At 42.4% G+C, this 21338-nt stretch overlaps 1 protein-coding gene across 1 annotated transcript in view; it reads right to left on the bottom strand.

The window, feature by feature from the left end:
- Window positions 1–21338, bottom strand: part of IL1RAPL2 (interleukin 1 receptor accessory protein like 2) — a 562906-nt gene that overhangs the window by 13958 nt on the left and 527610 nt on the right. The window contains exons 7-9 of the mRNA XM_025215004.1: window positions 16894–17023; window positions 10605–10750; window positions 4108–4251 (exon numbers count right to left, since the gene is read on the bottom strand). Coding sequence (XP_025070789.1) covers window positions 4108–4251; window positions 10605–10750; window positions 16894–17023 — 420 coding nt within the window. The remainder of the gene's footprint in view (window positions 1–4107; window positions 4252–10604; window positions 10751–16893; window positions 17024–21338) is intronic.

Genomic DNA, 21338 nt, shown 5'->3' with positions numbered 1-21338 from the left:
GGCCTTGCAACCTGCTGCTGGGGGAGAAGCCACAGGACACAAAGGGGAGCAGCCAAGACAGCAGCGGCTCCCTCCATTGCTGATTGGCTGAAAGGGCTGCGTTTCATGAAGCCCACCCCTCTCCATCAATTAGGGGCAAGGCCACATGAAGGGCAGCCTTCTTGGCCAATCAGCGGTGAGGAGAGGAGCTGTACAAAAGGCAAGGGGCAGGACCACAGGGCCAATCAGCAGCGGGGGGCAGAGGAGGGGCGCCGCTGTATGCTCACGAAACTGCGGGCCGGCGCTGTGATCGGACTATGATATCACCTGTCTGCTGGCTTAATTTGGGCAGGTCCCTCGCAATAATAGGTACACTTCTGATATGCTTCTTAAATAAGCTGTTAAAACAGGTAAAGCAGCATTTTCAAAGATGACCATAAAAGCAGGCAAAAAAGAAAACGAGAGAGCGGTAAGTGACCTTCCATGCCATGGAAGAAGGGTGTCATTCTGGTTCTCAGGACATCAGCAAAATGAAGAAATGTAAATGAACCAATCAGTATTTGTTAGAGTGAACCAGGTGGAGTATGGGCTGGAGGGAGAGAATCTGGTAGGTCCAAGGCAATCTACTGCCACTTAGCAGGCCACCCTCCTAAGTGTCTCCGGATGGTATAGATGACCCTCTATATTATGCGAACATAAGTAGTTAGATGGGGACCGCTTTGGAGGTATAAACAATAATAGATTGGGCTGCAGACTCATCTCTTGCCTCTTTTTATCTGTAGCCAACCTACCAGTGCATCTGTAATCAAGGTAACAGTTTTCTTATCATTCATTAGGCAAATCCGATTCACTGTTGTTAATGGCAAAACCAGACAAGATCTCTGGCTGTGATTTCACACTTAAAACACAGTTTTCCAGTAGAGGAGTCCTCGTTCTAAGGGATGCCAGTAAGTTGCTATAAGGAACAAAGAGGCATGATGGGAGGGTGGTAGGGGGTGGAGGAGCGGAGGATGGGTTTTGCTTCTTTCCTTCAAGGGTTCAGATAGCAGAAGGGGAATCTGCCATAGGTGCCAACTTTTATTTTTGCTGGGGGGAGAGGGGGGAAGAAGGGTGGGGACAGCTAAGATGATGGACATGTGGAAGGTTTTTGCATTTCAGCTGACAGCCCTCTTCGGAGAGTGGGGGGAAAAGGGGAGGGATGGCTAAAATGGCAATGACTGATTGCAGGCCACCTTGCAGAAGGGATAGCAGCAAAAAGGTTAAAGTCAATCATCTCCAAAAGCAGATCCAAAATCTGCCCCACACCAGTCAAGAATGCAGCCTGCCAAAAGATTTCAAGAGAAGCCAGCCAGCAAGGGATGAGGGAAGCTGATGTTACTGCCAACATTTCAGACCTCTGCAAAGGGAGGGAAGCAAGTCCCATGGATGGCTAGTGTGGTCGGCTATGCAGGGGTCATAGCTTGGCTTTACGGTTAAGGTTACCAAGCGTCCAATCACTGTTTCTAAATCTAACACGATATTCAGAGAAAATCATGTATTTCATAATTGCAAACTTCAGAAGCTTGGAGGCCGTGTGTGCTCAGATGCCCCAGGCCTCCTGCGCATCTCAGCCGTGGTTGCACACCACGGATACTCTGACCCAGAATAAAAGTAATTTGTACCTGCAATAACACTCTAGGAAATGTCAGTGTGTCCAGATGGAGTTGGATAGATTAGAATGGACGTAGCTAATTAGCAGACTCCCTCCTTCAATGGCCTGGGAAACTGGGTAGAGCCCCACTCCTCTGAAGTCAGTAGGTGTCAATGGTGAGTGAGTGAGTGAGTGTGTGTGTGCGTGCGTGCGTGCACAGCTGTACTTATTTTCATTGCTATGGTTCAGGGGCCCATGATCCACAGGCATCAGGTGCAGTGTGTGTGTCTAGAGACCTCTTCCCCTTAACTTGCTGTTAGCTCTGTATCTTGGATGTAGTGCTGTTTGGTTTTAGTTTCTAGATGGCTTCCAGGGCTGGCTGCCTTCTCCTCTGAATGAAGCCTTTAATCCTTAGCATTGCCAAAATGTTTTCTTTCAAAATACAGCTATGTGCTGCATGGGATGAGAAATTATCCAATAGGACTGACACGGGATGTTTTCAGTAGCTGAGTAAAACAAATCTCTCTAGCTCTAAATGCACTATTTTAAACAAATAAATAAGAAATCAAGATGGATCGAGAAGGCTGTGCTGCAGCCGGATCTCTACGTGAACACAGCTGTCAGAAGCTCCAACTTCAGTAATGCTCTGTCCCCATGGAGGGCTTTGCAGGTTCGTATAAGGCACTAAGAAGTAACAGCTCCAGACAGGCTGGGTGGAAGTATACTGGGAGGCTTCAAATGAACATTTGCACAACATCGCCCACATACCCCAAGGGAACTCTCCAAACTACCAGGAAATGGTGTTCATTTTGAAATGAGAAAATAATCAAACAAGAAAAATACATGAAAATGAGATATAGCAACTTGAATTCTGAAGACCCAACTCAACAGGTCCATAGATGGGAGGCTGCCACCTGGGTCCACTCACCAAGCTGGTGTAAATCGGAAATAATTGCCCGTACACAATTGAAGTTGCTATCATTGCACACATTTACAACAACAAGGAACCTGGTCCACTATTTATGCTGTTGGATATTCAGTTTCTGTGCTGACCACTAGGAAGAGGATTGTTTTGTGTCGTGGTATTTAAATGTCAATTTGAATTCTCTTTCTAATGTGCAATTATTTCCCCTCTTGCTTCCTCTGTAGCGTCCTACACTTCAGAAGCCAAGAGGTGACATTCTGGCCCTAGCAAACTCAATAAGCACACTCCAGTGACTCTACTCAGGCTGGGGTTTCATTTAACAGCTCCATTAAGTGGTCTTCAACCTTTATTCAATAAGCTTACTAGAGTGGTTTTCAACCTTTTTTCGTTTGCTGACCCCAAAAAAATTCGAATGGAGGTGGAGACCCCTGTGGAAATGTCAAGTAGAAGTGCAGACCCCTTTGTATTGTAAATGTGGGTCCTCACATACTTTTGACTGATGACACTCATCTTGCGTGGACCCCTTAGATATAGTCTGTGGACCCCTGGCTCACTAGAAAGGATTATTATTTTGATACTGGTGATACTTCATGAATAAGCACTGGGTCTGTGTGACTGGTTATTTTTGCACAACAAGAAGAAGAACTTTCTCCCTCCCCTTTCTCAAATATATTCTTTTTTAGGCGTGGGACTTTTAAGACTGCTGACATGACAGAACAATATTCACTTTCAGTGGTACTTCTGCTTCTAAGTGACACAGGGACATTTGAATATGCCACTTCAAATCTTTAACAGATGCAGAATCGGCTAAACCAGTGTAAGATGCAGAGGCCTGATTCACCCCTAGTTACTCCAGTTTTACAGTTGATTTCAAGACTAGGGATGCATCATTTTCTAGCAATTAAAGCTCTCATCAAGAAAACCTCAAATACATACTTAACTTTAGGCTTACGACTACGTTCCCCTAGTTCCACTACATCAAACCTCCAGCCCAGCCAGTGCTCTAACACCCACATATTAGCATTATTTTCATACTCTGAACTAGTGTCTGGTGGGAAGAAATGGCGCTTGTCTATTAGTTACCAGAAATAATTACAGTATATTACGTTGGCCTTTTTTTTTTCTTTAAATCTGCAAGCATAGTGGAAATTGTCTGGCAAGAAATATTTCAATTTTATAGCACAGCTCGGGCTGGACATGTTTTTACTGAATGTGCTGTCAGGAAATATTAATGGAACGGCAAATTTGGCAAAAAGAACTAATCTTAGCAGGTCTTCTGAGTAATCAATTTACAATTTGTAATCAATAATGCACATATAAGAGGCATCAGGATACCCACCCCCCCTTCCTAACTCGAAGACACAATGCAACGTCCAATAAAGTGAACAGGCTTCCACTGATACCAAAAGACCTTCGAACAGAGCTGAAGGCCTTATATTGCAAGGTGGTGAAATACTTCAGACGTCAGTTGGTGGTAGGTATCTTATGGTTCCAGTTGCAAGCAAGGTCCCTCAGAGTCAGGGAACCACAATATTGCTTTCTTTAATACGACTTTCCCCGGGAGACGGCTTACCGTCTGCAGCTTCATCGCCTCCAAAGTTCTGCCTGTAGAACAGCATTAACTCGATGTTGTAGCACTTATAGATGGTCACGAGCAAAACAAACAGAAGCAGGATAGCTCCCAGTCCTCCAGCCAGCTCAATTTTGTAGATCAAGTCTAGAATAAGCAGCAAAAGACAGACAGGTTATGAGCCTTCCCGGCTTTAACTGCTCTAATTCACTGTGCTGTTGCACAGACAAAGGTGCAACTACTCTTTATGACTGTTATAAAAGTAAGGCTGCCTAATTTTTAGTTCATTTCCCATTATTTAACTTTACCCATTCACTCCTTCTACTGCCAGTTTAAAACTGCCATCCAGAATGCATTTGAGGCTATAATCATAATTCTTCTATGAGCGAATTATGTAGTGATTTTACACAGAGGACTAATCAATCTTTAATTAGCTTGCAGAATTTGACTCTATCTTCTGTCTTGGCACAGTACATCAAATACTGTATGTGGCATGTGAGAATAATTATATGAGATGTATTTCACCCTAATGTAGGAGGCTTTCGTTCCGAAACAATGCTAAACCATTTTATATTTACAAAGCCAACAGTTGACTTGAGTTGCTCTGAAAGCCAGGGCCTCAGCTGAGCTCATTTAAGTGCTGGCTTAACCTCTCAAGTGCCTAAACTTTAATGTTTAGGGGCAAAATCTTTAATGTCAAGTATTAACTTGCAGCAAGAAAGCAGGACTGTAGGTTACACCGCTAAGTGCCGCTTTATTTTAGCTGAGCTGAATATTGAGAAGCATTAGGTCAGGAGTTTTTTTGGCTTTTCTTTAGCATGGACCATGGATGACATGTTAATGGGACCTAGACCAGGTTGCAAATTTTCCAGCGGAACCTTTTTTTTCCTGTTAGAAAATGCTGATTTGACAAAATCAAACAGTTTTATGGGACTGTCTTGATTTTGCCAAATTTTTCAATGAAAAGTTCTTGAAGGTCTTTGTTTCAATGTAACCATTTTGACATTAGCACTGCATATTTTAGTCTTGAGCATAGTGCTGAAATGAGACGTTTTGACCGCACTGAAAAGGAATTTGTTTTCAAAAAGTAGTTCAAATATTGCTGAAATGAAAACTTTGGGGAAATGTCAGCGTCCGTGGGGAGTTTCCGAGTTCTAATGGTTTGTTCCCGTGTGGGATGAAAAGAAATTTGAAACTCTTAGATTTTCCCAAGGAATGACAGCTCAGTTGTAATGGGGACATTGTCTCCTAGAAACCATTTATAGTAATCAAAGGAACAGTTTTCCCTGCTGTTGAAGCCACATGACATCCTTGTAACAACTGCTTGCATGGAAAAGTGGTATCAGAAAATTAATGGAGAATTTGAGAAAAATATATTTTCCCTTTTGGAAAGGAAAATCAATCATTGCCTCTACTTTGCTCTTGACTTCACCTTCGTCTCCAGTGAGTCTTGTGAAGGGTTTTAAGACTGTGCTCTTTACCTGACATAGCTGCAAGAATCATTGTGCTCTTTCAGGAATTTAGAGGTCTTTATTTGAAGGAAACCAAAACCAAACCCAAGCAACAATGAATGCTTGACTGGCTAAGCCACCGAGGCGCTTCCTCTCTCCCTGTGAATTACAGTCGCAATTTGAACTGAGAGAAGCAATGCTATTAACAGTTCCTAATGCACTGATCTGTGGCCATTGGCAGGATTTTCCTCTGTGGAGAGCTCCTGGCTGTTTAATCTTCCTCTTAGTCTGGTCCAAGACAGCCCAGATATGTGGATTTTCAAGGCCTGAGCATTTGCAGCCATTGAAGCAGAACATGCCTATCTATTTATCGATTATAGCTGGCATTGTGTCAGGAAAACTCAAATTTGACCGTAATCACGTCTAGTTTTTCACCTGCAGATCTCAAAGCGCTCTACAAAGAAAGTCAGCCGCATCATGCCCGTTTCACAGATGGAGCATCCGAGGTGCAGAAATGTGGTGTCATCTGTTCAAAGTCACCCAGCAGACAGACCAGTGACAGCCAGGATCAACGTGGGGTGCCTGAGTCCCAGCCCTGTGTATTGTTTCAAATTGGCTCTCGTTAACAAATCCACCCATGATGATGTATCGATGCCCCTGGAGGTTCTGGCCATCGGGCCAAACTCTTCTCTCAGAAACAGCATAGAAAGTAGCACACTTGGCATTGCTGTGCATTCCCATTGCATGCTATTCACAAGACAATCTGACGCCGTTAAGAACCACCCCCAGCAACCCATATTAGTTACACAATCAGTGCAGATATTTACTGCTGGGATAAATATCTGAAGAGTCATAAATCTTTATGTCATTCATGCCAATTTTGAATTAAAACAAAAGAAAATCTGTCATGCATTTTTAGGGTGAATTTTACCTTGCAATGCTTCCTGTGTCAATAAGAATCAGTCAGATGCCATCAACCTATTCCAAATATACAGCATCTCTGTTCTCCAGCAAGAAGTCATAGATGCCACAGAAATAATGGATGAGAAAGGTGTATTATACTAGCCAGTCATTATTCTTGAAAATGTAGGACTGTTTTTACACGGCATTTTGCAGTGCTACCTAACTTCAAAAGTCCAACCTAGGGAACTAGCTTGACCACAAAAAGTGGAGCTGTCTGGGAATTGTTTTCCAGAATAATATTTGAGAAAGATTTGGGGCAAAATTGAAGTTTTCTGCAAAAAACTACATGTCAGCAGCCCCAGCCACACACCTTGTAGGCAGGAAGTGTAAGTGCCGAAGGCTTTTAGGAGGGCTGCCAAGACGGAGGGCCACGTCCCCCTGCCTTTCCATTGTGCCGAGGTCCCAAACTGCGCATCGGTTGCAGGGCTGGAGAGGCAGAGAACTAGGGCCATGGAGACAGACGGATAAAGACCTCCAGCTCCTTCTCTTCCCTCAGCTTCCAGTTGGAGAGGCGGGGTGTCTGGCTCTTGGTGTCTCCGTCTCCCACATCTGAGCACATGTTGAGCATCTAGGCTTTGACCTCTGAATTGACAAGGACCTAACTCGTGGGTCATCTAAAATGTTCACACTAAATCCCTTTGCATGAAAAATGTCACCGGGTTAGGATTTTGTTGCAGTTCAGCACCAGATGACACTACGCGCATCCGTCATCTCTTTCATTCTTACATTCATTTCAGTGCACCTATGTGCATTGCCACAGTCCTCATTAAATTATTCTCTTTTTGCAATTCACCCCCTTCAGACATAGGCCCTTCCAATACTGCTGCTTCGCCTTATGTGTTTAGCTCTTTTAATCTTTCCTCGTAAGTCAGCCCAACTTGGTCCCTGATCAGTTTGTCTTCCTCTCCTCTGAACTCTCTCCAGCTTGCAAGCATCTTTCTGCCGATCCAGCCTGGAGAATTAGGTAAGCGCTGGGTCAGAGTCTCACAACTGCCTCCATTGATGGCTCTGGGGGCCCTGAACTCTCCACCTCTGCGTACAGGGTGTCTCAAAAACACGTAGGAGGGTACAGCAATCCCTTTCTGTCCTCTAAATTACTCACTTGGGCTGTTCCAGACATGGCTGACCCGGCACCATGGGACCTGTCTCCAAATCCAGTGCAATTCAGGAGCTAATCTATAATCTATCACAAACAAATCCACTCAGATAGCTTTCATTAGGACCAGACTCTGCCAGACCTACTCACGCTGAGTAGGGATTTTGTGCTTGCCTATTCATACCGAAGGGAACACCAGCAGCCAAAATGTCCAGCATTAGGAAGGATATCAGAATTCGGGCATTATGCTATTAGACCGAACACCCATAGTAAAGGGGAAAAGGCAGCAAGATTATGTCGTACTTAAGGAACTATTATTTGTAGCACTGACCTGATTTAAACACAAAGGGGTCTATAAAAATCCAATCCACCTGCATTACAATCAATAGATTTCTTTGCAGGTAGGTACAACGTCAGACATAATATTTGTTCCCATTACGTGAAATCCACATTCTTGAAAGTGAGTGTTGAGCCAACATTGCTGCACGATTTCCTTTCATCTATAGACCTACCGTGTCTTTTCACGCAGGACGCTGATTGATTCGATGCAGCTTGTCAGGAGCTGTTATTTGTGTTCTAAGGTGTTCATTTTGTAGTGTACTTAGATACTTTTTGTCAGCCTATTTCAAATTCACCCAAAGAGGAATCTAAGTTATTTCTTTATTATTCACGGAGGGAAGTTGTTGGCAGGTGGGTGAGGACTGAAAAAACACTCTGCCTCATACACTGCCAAGGAACAGGCAGCACGGAGGCAAACGCCGCACGGAAAATATTTTTTAAATGGTAACAAAGCAAGTCATAAAGAGTTTTCAAAGGATGTCAGAGAAGACAAATGTGATTGTGAACAGACCAAGATCTTCCTGGGATACATCTGTGTCTGTGTGTGGTCGCATGTCCACATCTGAAGCAATCTCTGTACGAGTTTAATTTGTAAGCAAAGGTGTCGCACTCTTTGCTGACAGTGTCCTAGATGGTCATCACTATGAAGTTTATTAAACTCTTCAGTGCCAAAATATTCTGGCTTTCCACATATGTAATATAGACATAATACCCATTTTCCGGATCTCCAAAAGCACCTACAGAAACTCAAGAATTAAGAGGGGTTGATCAATTAGGGGGGGTACAAAAAAAGAGGGTTGAAAGGGCTGGGTTTGAAAGCGCTCAGGTGTGTGTCTCACCATCGGTACAGGCATGCCCTGAGACAGCACAGGGAATAAGAGCTGGACGACCATCATTAATACTGTCCGTGCTCTGCCCATCCTGGCAAGCAGATGGGATAAGACATAATTAGCTTAGGATGCAACAAGGACAATTCAGGTTAAATATTAGTTAGTACTTTGTAGATATGCAAACACTCAGACAATGGGACGGGCAGCAAGGGGCGCTGCAAGAATATCATCAGTGCGTGAGGCAAGGCCTGAAAATCAGCACCAGGATGTGAACTTCACCGAGGCGCAACTCCAACTTCTGTATTCAGCAGTGTTTCTTACATAATTTCACCGGCGTTCTGAAGCGTCGGCATTTTCTTGTTATAAATAAACTCGCTTTGTTATTCTAATATACCCAACACAGCAGAACATTTAACAATGTCAACAGAGATCTACTGATTATCCGTCTCCTATTTATTGTGCTAAATAGACGGAAAAGGAGAATGTTTTTGCACTGTGGAGTTTAATCCTTTATAGTGATAACCACCGATTCTTTAAGCCAGGCTTGTGTTATGTCTTTATAATTGGTACTGGAAATATTCGTGAATGTACGTTTCTCATCACCAATGTGCGTCCCCTATTCTGAGATGGTCTGTATTGATTTTTATAGTGTAAAGCACCGTTTCTCAACTGGGGGGGGGGGCATACCCCAAAAGTGGGTTGCAGGAATATATGAAAGGGTTGCAAACAAACTTTGAAAATGGATTCTCCTTTAGAGGAGAGAAACGTGGGAAGCCGTGGATTTTCCTGTGCAGGCTGGCAGCGTTCCAGCCTGCAAGGGGCTGCTCGTGGCCCCCCCTGCCCCACACGCTTGGGGGCTGGGGGCAACAGGTGGGGAGTGAAGGCACTGGGTCGGGACCGGCCATTGATGTTCACAAATGGGTCCTGGTACAAACAAAGTTGAGAAAACCACTGGTGTAAAGTCTTTGCTTACTGTCTGATTAATTTAGGTACTGATCAGGTAGACCACGGCACTTTTCCTACTCCATTCCTTAAATGGAAAATTACCTTTCTTCTCAGCCAGGTCTTAACTGACAATTTAACAGCTTTGGTTCCTGTTGAAATCCTGCATTTTAGATTTGCACAGATCTTAGCCATCACCCGACTTAAGAGAGGCTGCTGACACTAGCAGTATCAGAAGCAGTAGGATGTGTTACCGTTACATTTCTTGTGATGATAGCTTAGTCAAAATACGGGATATAATAAAAGACACAACTCATTTGGACAATTGAAAACCAGAACTCCTGACAACGGCATCTCTCCTATTTCCAATTTTAAGTATAAGGAAACTCAGTGGGGCGGTAACTGTCCACATGCTACAGGAGCGTCTTTGCTCCTGTTCTGCTAAAAAGTTGTCATGTCTATGATTAAAGTGTTCAGACTGAACGGTGAACATACATACAAGGAGAAATACATTATAGGAAATGTACATTAATTATCCTATCATGTACCAACATGGAGTTTATGCCCCAAACTCTGTGGATGAGACTTGCTGCTGGTTTAAATGGTAAAGCCTTCATTCATTTTGGTGGAACTATTTACACTAGCCAAGAATCTCACCTCCAGAGCTGAACCATCTCAGCCTACTTCAGTCAAGCTTTTAAAAAGCATTGCCTTTAATAGCAGATTTAAGCCATGGTTTAAATTTACTTTGACTTCACTAAGTGCATACAGTAAAGGCCTGGCCCAGGTGGCACCAGCGCATGCTTTGTCACTGACTTCACGGGAGCCTGACTTTCCCCTACACCACCCCCGTCGTGCACGGCGGTTACGGACAAATACCTTTTTTGCGCAGAAGAACGCTGGCGTGTTTATGCCCATTTCTGTTTTCTACGTGGCAGGTGTAATTAGCCAGATCCGCCTCCTCGACAGCATCAAAGATCAACATTAGTTGGACTTCTTTTTCTCCCAGATGTTCTTTGAGGAGTCTGAAAGGAAGAATAAAGTCCCCTCTTAGTTGTGCGACGGGGTCAGACTGTCCATGTGTGACACAATGCGATGGCCCTTCCACATGGACAGCATGGAGGAGACGTGGCGGAGCTGGCTACCTCTTGGGGGCAGAGGAATAGGCCTCTAGCCTATTTTTGAACTTTGGAAAAGTTTAACTTTTGGAAAATCAGCCTCAATTACTGTGCGTTTCTGCATTTCTTGGTTCTGACAGAAACTACTAAATGCTCCAAGAAAAAAAGGCTGAACTTGCATCATTTCTGGACAAAAGAAAAATCTCCCAAGAAAACCCGTTCTGTGTGCAGACTCCAACTTGTGCTTATGTCTCATCCATCTAAATCATCCTGTGTCTGGTGAATCAAGTCTAATTTCTCTATTAATATTCTATTGATATATTTTAAACTCAGGAATGTCTTCCTTCTCTGTTGGTAAACAATATGCTCAACAAATCTGGGTCTACAAATCACGCAGCAGGGAAAGGAATAAAGCAGCTAACAGAGAAGATATTGGGGGCATTAATCAGAAACACTTGGTGAGTTTGCAGGGTTTCCCAGGCTTAGATTTATTATAATCAGCAAATTTTCACACACTGTAAAAACAATCAAGACAGATCACAATTAGGATAAAACAAACCATTATTCTAAATGTATTTAAAACTGAAGCAAAACTACTCACTCCCTTATGTCTGGGAGATCAGCTATAAAAGGGCTCTCTTAGGAAACGGAGATGCATTTGGCCTGAGCATTTTTGCTGCTAATTAAAATCTCAGCAAAATTAACTCTTTATAATGGGATCAGTCATGGAAATGATAACAGACATTATAGTGGGGCTGCACAAAGGCAGCAAATGCCAGGAAGCTCCTAATGGGGTTAGGCCTTTGCTTGCTTTTCATCAGCAGGACAGAGCTCATGATTAATTTCTTTAAACGTGTTATGGATTCAGGCAGAACATTAAAAGATGTGTACAGCTAATAAGCTTTGGCATTTTGAACCAGACTTATGAATACATAGGGCCACACTTTCTGGGAAGAAAATAACTGTAATAATCTTAAGCTTTTAACCAAAAAAAAAGTCCAAACACGCATAGACAGAACGGTATCTTGGCCCTTCTGCAGTCGGTGAGAACTCTGTATTGACTTCCCATGAATCATCTTGAGCAATGTGACTAAAACTGTACGAGCAAACTAAGCTAAAAAACAACAACAAAAAGCCCACCCCAACCCCCTAAAAACCGCCCTAAATAATTGTTTGGGCTTGATCCAAATGGATTTTTTTTAGTGAACTAAAAAAAACATAAAAAATAATTAAAAGTATTGTATTCAACCTGAATCATAGAATCATAGAAAATGAGGGTTGAAAGAGACCTCAGGAGGTCATATCTAGTCCAACCCCCTGCTCAAGGGCAGGGCCATCCCCAACTATATCATCCCAGCCAGAGCTTTGTCTAGCCGGGCCTTAAAAACCTCCAAGGATGCAGATGCCCCCACCTCTCTAGGTAACCTGTTCCAGTATTTCACCACCTTCCTAGTGAGAAAGTTTTTCCTAATATCTAACGTATGCTTCCCTTGCTGCAACGTGAGCCCATTGCTCCTTGTTCTGTCACCTGTCGCCACCGAGAACAGTCCAGTTCCGTCCTCTTTGTAACCATCCTTCAGGGAGTTGAAGGCTGCTATTAAATCCCCCCTCAGTCTTCTTTTCTCCAGACTAAATAAGCCCAGTTCCCTCGGCCTCTCCTCAGAAGTCATGTCCCCCAGCCCCTGAACCATTTCCGTTGCCCTCCGCTGGACTCTCTCCAGTTTGTCCACATCCTTTCTGTAGCTGGGTGCCCAAAACTGAACACAGTACTCCACATGTGGCCTCACCAGTGCTGAATAGAGGGGAATAATCTCTTCCCTCGATCTGCTGGCAATGTTCCTACTAGTGCAGCCCAGTATGCCATTAGCCTTCTTGGCAACAAGGGCACACTACTGGCTCATATTCAGTTTACTGTCCATTGTAGCCCCCAGGTCTTTTTCTGCACAGCTGCTGCCCAGCCAGTCAGCCTCCAGCCTGTACCGGTGCATGGGATTGTACCGTCCTAAGTGCAGGACTTTGCACTTGTCCTTGCTGAACTTCATGAGATTTCTTTTGGCCCAATCCTCCAATTTGTTGAGGTGTCTCTGAATCCTAGCCCTACCTTCCAGCACATCTACTACAAGCCCCAGCTTGGTGTCATCTGCCAACTTGCTGAGGGCGCACTCCATCCCATCTTCCAGGTCATTAATGAAGATATTGAACAAAACTGGCCCCAGGGCCGACCCCGGGGGCACTCCACTTGATACCAACTGCCAACTAGACCTCGAGCCATTGAGGCTGACAATCCAGCCAGCTTTGTATCCACCTTACAGTCCTTTCACCCAACCCATACTTCCTCAGCTTGCTTGCAAGAATGCTATGGGAGACCATATCAAAAGCCTTTCTAAAGTCAAGGTATACCAAGTCCACTCTCCCTACAACCACAGAAGGCAATCAGGTTGGTCACACATGAAAATATGGTTCTGTGTTCTAGTTATTTAGCTCTTTTTTACCCCCATATACATATATACACATATATACACATATGTATGTATACACACACATACACATATACATATATATATATACACACACACATACACATATACACACATACATACATACATATATATATTTATTTATTTATTTATTTAAAGAGCTCAATTTCAAAGCACAATATCTTCTATAATAAAAAGTCAAACTGTTTCATATGGAAATTTCCCAGCATTTTTTTTCAGTCTGACTTTGATTGGGTTTGTGAATAGTGCTGGTCCCCCACCTTGAATTTTTTGACAAATTTGCTATTCACTGGTGGTGGGTCTAAAAACGACAAGACAGTAGAGAAGTGAGTGTGCACGCATGCAGGTCTCTTTGGAGAAGCCAGCTTTTAATTACTGCTTTTCCTTCAGAAGCGATCCTTGTTCATCCTGCTTTTTCTTGAGATTCCTGATCATGGGATATGTCCACAAATCTGTAGGCAGTATCTCAGCCTGTGTTGCACTGTGCACTCATCAGATGTAGCTAAGAATTTGGGCTGCTGTTTTTAAAAGTGCACATATCCTCTATTCCTTCCCTCAAAGAACTGTTAACAATACACTGCGAACAATGAAAACGTACACACACGCCTGCACATAAATACATCTCCAAATTGAAACCACTGAACTAATAAGAAGTGTAGTGGGCTTCATCGTTCAGTCCCTCTCATTCTTTATTCCACTGTGTTCTCCATTTTTTTTTAACTTATAAATTGTCTGTTTAGATTTAAAGCTCCCGAGGAGAGGGCACAGTCTTCCTACTTGTCTTTAAAATACCTAGCGCATTATCTAAACAGCAGTAGCAATTTTGCTTTCTTACTTCGGTATCCTCCCTTGAATATAGGCTTCGCATCCTGGCTGAGCGTTTTGCACCCACTAATTGACTTGCGTGGGTGAAGAGACAGAGAGCTAGGTTAATCGGGAAGGGAAAATAAAGGTTCAATTGAAAATGTCTCCATTCAGACTTTCTCATGATTCTAGTAGGAGTTAAATTATTTCCATTTAAAAAAACTGAGAAGCTTCCCGTGAAGATGGGGGGCGGGGGGCAGACACAAATATATATATTAAAGCAAGCACTAGGAAAGATTTGTAAACTGTTCCATGGCACTGCCTGGGGAAGGAAAAAAATAGCAACTGATAGGTGCTTTGAAAAGTAAGATTTATCACTGGAAATATTTCTCTGCTGTGGCAAAGGGCTGGTATTGAAATTCACTGTGGACTCCTTTGATAATCAGATGCAATTCACACCTCGGCAGGCAGGCTAAAAGACTATTATTCCTCGTTTAATAGGACTGGTTCAATTTACATGACATTTTTATTACGGTTGTAGAAAACCCACCTGGTAAGCAGGACTCATCTCTTTTTTCCCCCTCTTTACAGTCCTCTAACTTTTGGTGTGCTTCATTCAAGGGAGCACAGGTGTGGGTGATAGGAGAAGGCCCTTCTCACAGAGAAGAGATGTGATATCTTGATTTCCCTGCTGCAAAACAAACCAGTGGACCAAGCAACTGGACCATTTCACAACCCCCTAGATAAACCACCTCAGGACCTATTCTATAAATCTTACCCATGCTGCATAGCAGTTGCTGATCCAACTACATCCATGGATTTGACTTTGGAAAACTCAGGGGCGCTCTCATGCTCTCAGAAAATAGCTCCAACTAATTCTCTTTCAATTAATAATAGTAATGGCAGGCTTAGAGAGCTGGGATTCGTCCGAATGTTGCATGCTTCTGCATACAAAAATATCCCCTCAACAGCTACACTAAGTTCAATAAAAGACCCAAGGAGACTGAAAAAGCAAATTCAGATGATACTTGGAAAGCTCAGTAAAATTCTTTTTGCCTTGTCGAAGCAAAGGGAAACAAAGTTGAAACTTTAGATAATTTGCAATGGAAAAAGACCTGGATATCCTTTCATCTGATTATATCAGTGCCAAAACTGCTACAAGTTTCTCAGTATGAGCCGATACACATGCACGACACTGCACTAATGGTAAACATGGTAGAAAAAGCGTCAGACAGACAGGGTCTGCCACCGCTAATTAACTTCTAAAGATCAATAATCATCAGTTGGAAAAACATCAATAACTGACTGAGTGGAAGAGCTGGGCTGATCTCAGTGCTGCTGGAATGTCGTATGGGGTAGTTTCAGATAAATGGAATCTGATCCATCTGATAGGGAGACAGCAGTTCTCATGATTAAGAAGTCAACATGTGCAAATAGCTCTTATGTGGCTGAAGTATTTATTTCCAAGTCTAAAAAAAAAAGGGGTGAGACGCAATACCCTAGAAAGCGGTGTTAAACCAGCGCAGAGTTCCTTTAATGTTGCAAATGGTGCATCAAAGAAGGACTATATGGCAAACCGTTAGATTCAGTGTTGAAAAGACTCATTTGAATTACTGTGGGTTCATAAATCCAGCTGTAAGAATTTTAGAGAAAAGTTAATTAAGGGCAAGAAAGTGCAGTTGGAATAGAGACGACCAAATATGAACGCTACTTATTTCAACTTTGTTTCTAACTGAGGAGACGGCACATACGATCTGTGCTAAGGTCTCCGAAAAAGTTAAATGCCAGCCACCATGTCCCTTTTGTAGTTACAAAATGGGTAGCCAAGTTCTTAAATTGCAAATGCAGAGGAACAACGAATCCTTGAAGTTCAGTTGTGTTCAGTGCACTGTAAGTGGTTTTATGCTGCTTGGGCACGGCATTTAGTGAAGAGAAGCAGGGTGGAAATCTCTGGGAGGAAGCCATTTGTCTTTAGGATTAACATCGATAGTGAAAGTAACATCCATGTCCCCAGAGCTGCCACGAGGTCCAGTTGTAGTGGACAGTATCATTACTGTTAGAAGCTAAAAACAACCCCCAGACTGTCGCAAAACCTCCAGTTTTTTTTTCCTTTAAAAAAAAAAAATGTTCTGGCAACTTTCACTCCCTATACTTTAATTCTCTCTCTCACCTTAACCTTCCCCCAAGTATCCCAGGTACCCCAAGCACACACATACATACCGTACCATCCAAGTTAGGAACTTACCTATGTGTAGGTGGGTTGTATGTGTGTGAACTGGTGAGTGTGTGTGTGTGTGTGTGTATATATATATACACATACATATACATACACATACACATGGATGTGTATGTGCCTGAGCTGGTAGTGTGTGTGTGTGTGTGTGTGTGCGCACCTAATTGATTGGTGTGTTTGTATATGTGCAATTGTGTCACACCCTCCTGTCTAACAGCGCAATATTGAGATCCTGAGAGTTGGCCTGACCCCACAGGGCAACAAGACCATACAAAGGCGTGTCTAGAGTAGCCTGGGGAATTTGGTGACATATCCTCAGGTACATGGAGACCCGCTGTGTCTTTAGCATTAATTCAGAAGTAAGTAGGGGGATGAGCTCATGTCGCGCCGGTTCCAAATCATCCATCACTTTTTAGACAAGGAAATCATTTTCAGTTCAAATTAAAACCCTGTTAACCATTCCCTTTTGGGACATGCCATTTTCTTAAGAGCAAAGGGAATTCCCCAAAGCGTACCTGGCTTCGCCTTCTCTAATGTGACCTTCGAGTTCTTCGATGAATTTTTCTCCTTTCATCCAGTAGATCACGGGGCGTGATTCTCCACTGAATCCAAAGAACGCTTTGCAGGGAACGGTAAGTGGGTTACCTGAAGATAAGATACAGAAAGTTGGAAAGACCAATTAGTATGCTTGTTGATGAAAAAGAAACACTGTGAAAACTCCATTTTGTAAGATTCCCCCCCAAATAAGAGAAAATAGCTTTGAGATCTGGGAAGAAAGAAATGCATGGCTTACAATATAAAAATCCAATATATAATTCTTGGACTATTTATCATGTAAATCTTCCCAGGATATCATGTGACTAATGAGATGGCAACTAATGGAGATGGTGGTAATGGGAAGCAATGTCGAACATTTTTCTAGGAGGCCGGGTCCCTGGGCTCCAACCCGAGATCAGACAATACGGTGAGGCAGCAGGAACGTCACTAAGCCTTTGGACGTCTGTCCACCTACCTGTAAAATGGGCCCTTTGCCTCCCAAATCCTATGGGAGTTTAATTAATTTGTCAGGAACGGTTCATGAAGTACTTAAAGGTCCTTGAATAAAAAGTTATTTCAAAGTGCAACGAACAGTAGTAATGTTCATATTGTAGGACTGGAATACGATTGAAACTCAAATGACTGATCAACTAAGAGCAAATAATCTTCTTACTGCTTTCCAAACTAAAGGAAAGAAATAGAGATAGTAACTAAGCTGACTTTTCCCTGCAAGAAATCAGCATGTAGATAAATTTTGTTTGGATAGGACTTTCACTATGTTTGCTAGTCAAAGGGATTATTCAGGGCTTGATTTACCAGGCCAGATGGCTGTCTGCCTCTAGGAGAAAGGGAAAAAAAAGAACACCAAGCCGACAAATGTAGGAGATCCTTGCCCATTCCCTGACTATGTAAATATAGCTGCTGGAGCAATTTCTATTTGCATGTATCGCCCCAGCACAGCTGGCTCGTGTTGCTAAAAACTCTCTGGCAGTAACTATCTTTGCAAAGGAGGAAGACAGGCAACAGAAGCCTCATCTGATGGCAGCAGGATGACTCCCACTGATTTCAATAGGAGTTGGAACAAGCTTGGAGAGTCCAGAAAATGGACTGCTGTATATTTAGATGAATTATATACCCAGGCCCTCTAGGATGAGGCAGTTCTTATGCTGAAATAGGATGGGCTTACATTTTCAGAAACACCTTGTTAGTGCCCAGCTGGAGATGCCTCAAAGGACCCTGATTTCCAGAACACAAACTGCTCCTTTGTGCTATTGAAGAACCAGGTTCTCTTAGATCATTTCAAAATTGCTAGTCAATCTGAAATGGTAGGATCTGGTGTGGAAAAGGAAGTTTTAAACCTTGAGCTTGAATAAAACAAGGCCATCTCTAGACACCAGTGAGGGAAAAAAGGAAAAGGAAACCAATCTTTCATGAAAACTGTTGGTCTTCCCTCTGAACACTGCTATTATTGCGGTTATAAACAGCACATGCTGATCCCTTCCAATTATACAGGCAGATACATAGGCTGGATAGCTACATGCATGTGCATACCCCTACAATGCAAATTCATGCCATAACAAAGATCAATGCTGTATCAATAAATGAATAGTCAGACAGTGTATATCCAAATATATCACTTGCTGCAACACAGTATCATGGGACATGGTTCCATCAGATTGACTGAACTATTCTCCATGTTCACACAGGAACCAATTCTGTGTGGTCCTGAGTGGCTGCCACTGGTGGGAGTGAGAATTTGGCCCTCTGGCTATTTACATGTTGCATGTGCTCTGCGCGGCGACTGCCAGGTGTGAGCTCTTCTTGTGCTATTTACCTCCAAGCCAAGATGCATGTCTATTAAAATACCTGTTAGTGATTCCTAGCATGTGGTTGTTCTGTCCATGCTTGACTTTAATGGGAAAAGACAATTATAGCAATGCAAAACAGGAAAAGTATACATGTGGCCTATTGAAAATGGAAGTATATAGCCTTTATTTGGCACATCATGCTGGGCATTAAGTAGTACAGAAAAAAAAACTAGATTGCAGAATTTTCTTTTTTTGTTCAAACCAGCAGACTTCTGCCACAACAAAAGAAAAACAAAAAATCTTCTGAAATGATGTCTGCAGTTTCTGCAAATATCCTGAAGTGCTTCACTGGGTTGGAAGAAATAAAAAACATGTCTGTTAAAAAAAAAAGGAAAACTGAAAAATAAAATAGCTGTGGGTACAGTAGCTTGTGCATGTTTAACATGCATAATATATGCAAATGAAGTAGACATTCTTTACCTGGACAGGTTATAGAGTCTGAATTTGCAAGGTACAGCTGAATTTCACAGCTTTGCTACATGACAAAACAAAGAAGGACAAACATTTCTCATGAATGGCAGAGTTTGGTTCAGAAAAGAAGCAGCACCTGTGAACTGCATTCAATTAACAGCATCCGGAGGGCCATACCAGATCAAACCAGCATGCCATCTAATCTAGCATCCTGTCTTTGATGCTGATAGCATCAGATGTTTCAGAAGAGGTACAAGTGAACTCACTCGATGGAACAACTTACCTTTCCCAGCATTAACAGATCTATATAAGAGGAGACACATACACATACACACACACACATGTGTGTATATATCTATCTATCTATCTATATATATATATAGATAGATAGATATATCTATATATCGATATATGTCTATATATATATAGATATATAGATATAGTGAGGAAATACATTCTGCAAGCTTCTATTCATTCAGTGGTTCTCCACACTTAGGCAAAAATATATTTGGCAGGCCTGTGCAGTATTTCATACACCTTTGCGTCCACAGGGAGTAATTCTGCTTTTATTCTGCTGGGGGTCTCTAGGTGCTGTCACTCTCAGGATTCTGCTCTGCTGTCCTAGCTAAACTCTTACAGTCCTGGATTAGAAAATAATGCAGTAAAAAGAAGTCTTTATAAGAAGAACAACATGGAAACCCTGGTTTCTGGCATGCTCTAAAGGGTTCTTGGTGTCTGGTTTTATGTCTTGTTGCTATATGTCAGGGCCTGGAGTATATGAGTTTTAGGACTCTTTGGGCCAGTGGTTGCCTAAATGGTCTGAGATGGTTCTTATGTTCCCAAACCTTAGTGACGGAGTGAGGTTATTCACTGTTGATAGAAAGGTGACTGCAGATCTATTGGCCTTCTGGAAAATGTAACCAACTTCTTTCTAGAAGAAAGATATGTTTCATAGCAGTCCACATCATCTACCATTGCTGGATCAGGAGATATCATGATCTACAAGTACCCCTTGTTGTGCCTGGGGGTAGCCAGCTACAGTGTTATGTACGGAGCTACAATTCTCAGACAGCCGGATAAAGTGAACACACATTTTACAACTCTTGCGATGCATGCAGGTCAATGTCCAGCACTTCTCACAAAGCAGTTTGTACTATGTTTTACACAAAAAGTTGAAGCTTTAAATACCGTGTTATTAAAACATCTCCTTAAGTAAAAACATCACAAAGTTCAAAAAAAAAAAAAAAAGGTAGTATCCTGTAACTGTCTCAGCTGTAAATGATTTTCATGTTAATCAGATCAACTTTTCATTTTTGTTATATATTTTGTTTCAAACACAGGGAATAATTAGCTAATGAATCAACATTTAATGGAATATTTTAAGTAGCAACAAGGACAGAGAGTAGGAAAAACAGTAGACATCATTAGTTCTCCTCTTTTGTTGGGGTCACCTTGCTACATTAAAGCCTCAGCTTCGAAACAGAAGTTTCTTCTTCAGCCCCACCTCGCCCCCCCACACACTGTCAATCAGACATGCTTGTTGAAAACTCCCAGCTGATAAGACACAACCGCTGGCAACAGGAAGGACTGTTGCAGATAAATCTTACTAGGAATTTTCCTACCACCATTTTCACAATGAATTTACACAAATTCTTTCATGCATTTTAGCATTTCCTCTTGCACTTATTTGGTTTGAACCAGAAGATAATTTGAATGAAACACAATTAGCCAAATCCCACGGATCTTCACCGAAGCAAAAATCTGAAGGATTTCAGATGCTGTCTTGCCTATGGACTAGGAGTGCTCTTACAACAGAATTCAGCCCTAAAGGTTTTTGAAACCGCTTGTTCCCGGTTTGACATACTATGGACGCGAAGTCTATTGTGTGCCGCCTTAAGTGCAACCCCTGGCAAACATCAACCAGATGATGCTTAAAACAACCATAAGAGTTTGATCCTTTAAAATTGAGATGTTAGCAGGGCTAGATGAATGCCATGGAGATTAGTACGCATACAGATGATAGGATCTGACCCATGCCCGTGTAATCTTTCAGATGGTCTATTAAGAAACCTTGATATCTCTACATTTTTCTTTATTACCACATATTATTGTAGATTATTTTCCACCACTTTGCACTGGGTTGG

This window comes from Alligator sinensis, unplaced genomic scaffold (genome assembly GCF_000455745.1).
Source record: "Alligator sinensis unplaced genomic scaffold, ASM45574v1 scaffold1388_1, whole genome shotgun sequence".
NCBI lineage: Eukaryota > Metazoa > Chordata > Crocodylia > Alligatoridae > Alligator > Alligator sinensis.
Note: the sequence above shows the minus strand (reverse complement) of the source record. Positions and strands in the feature narration are given on the sequence as shown.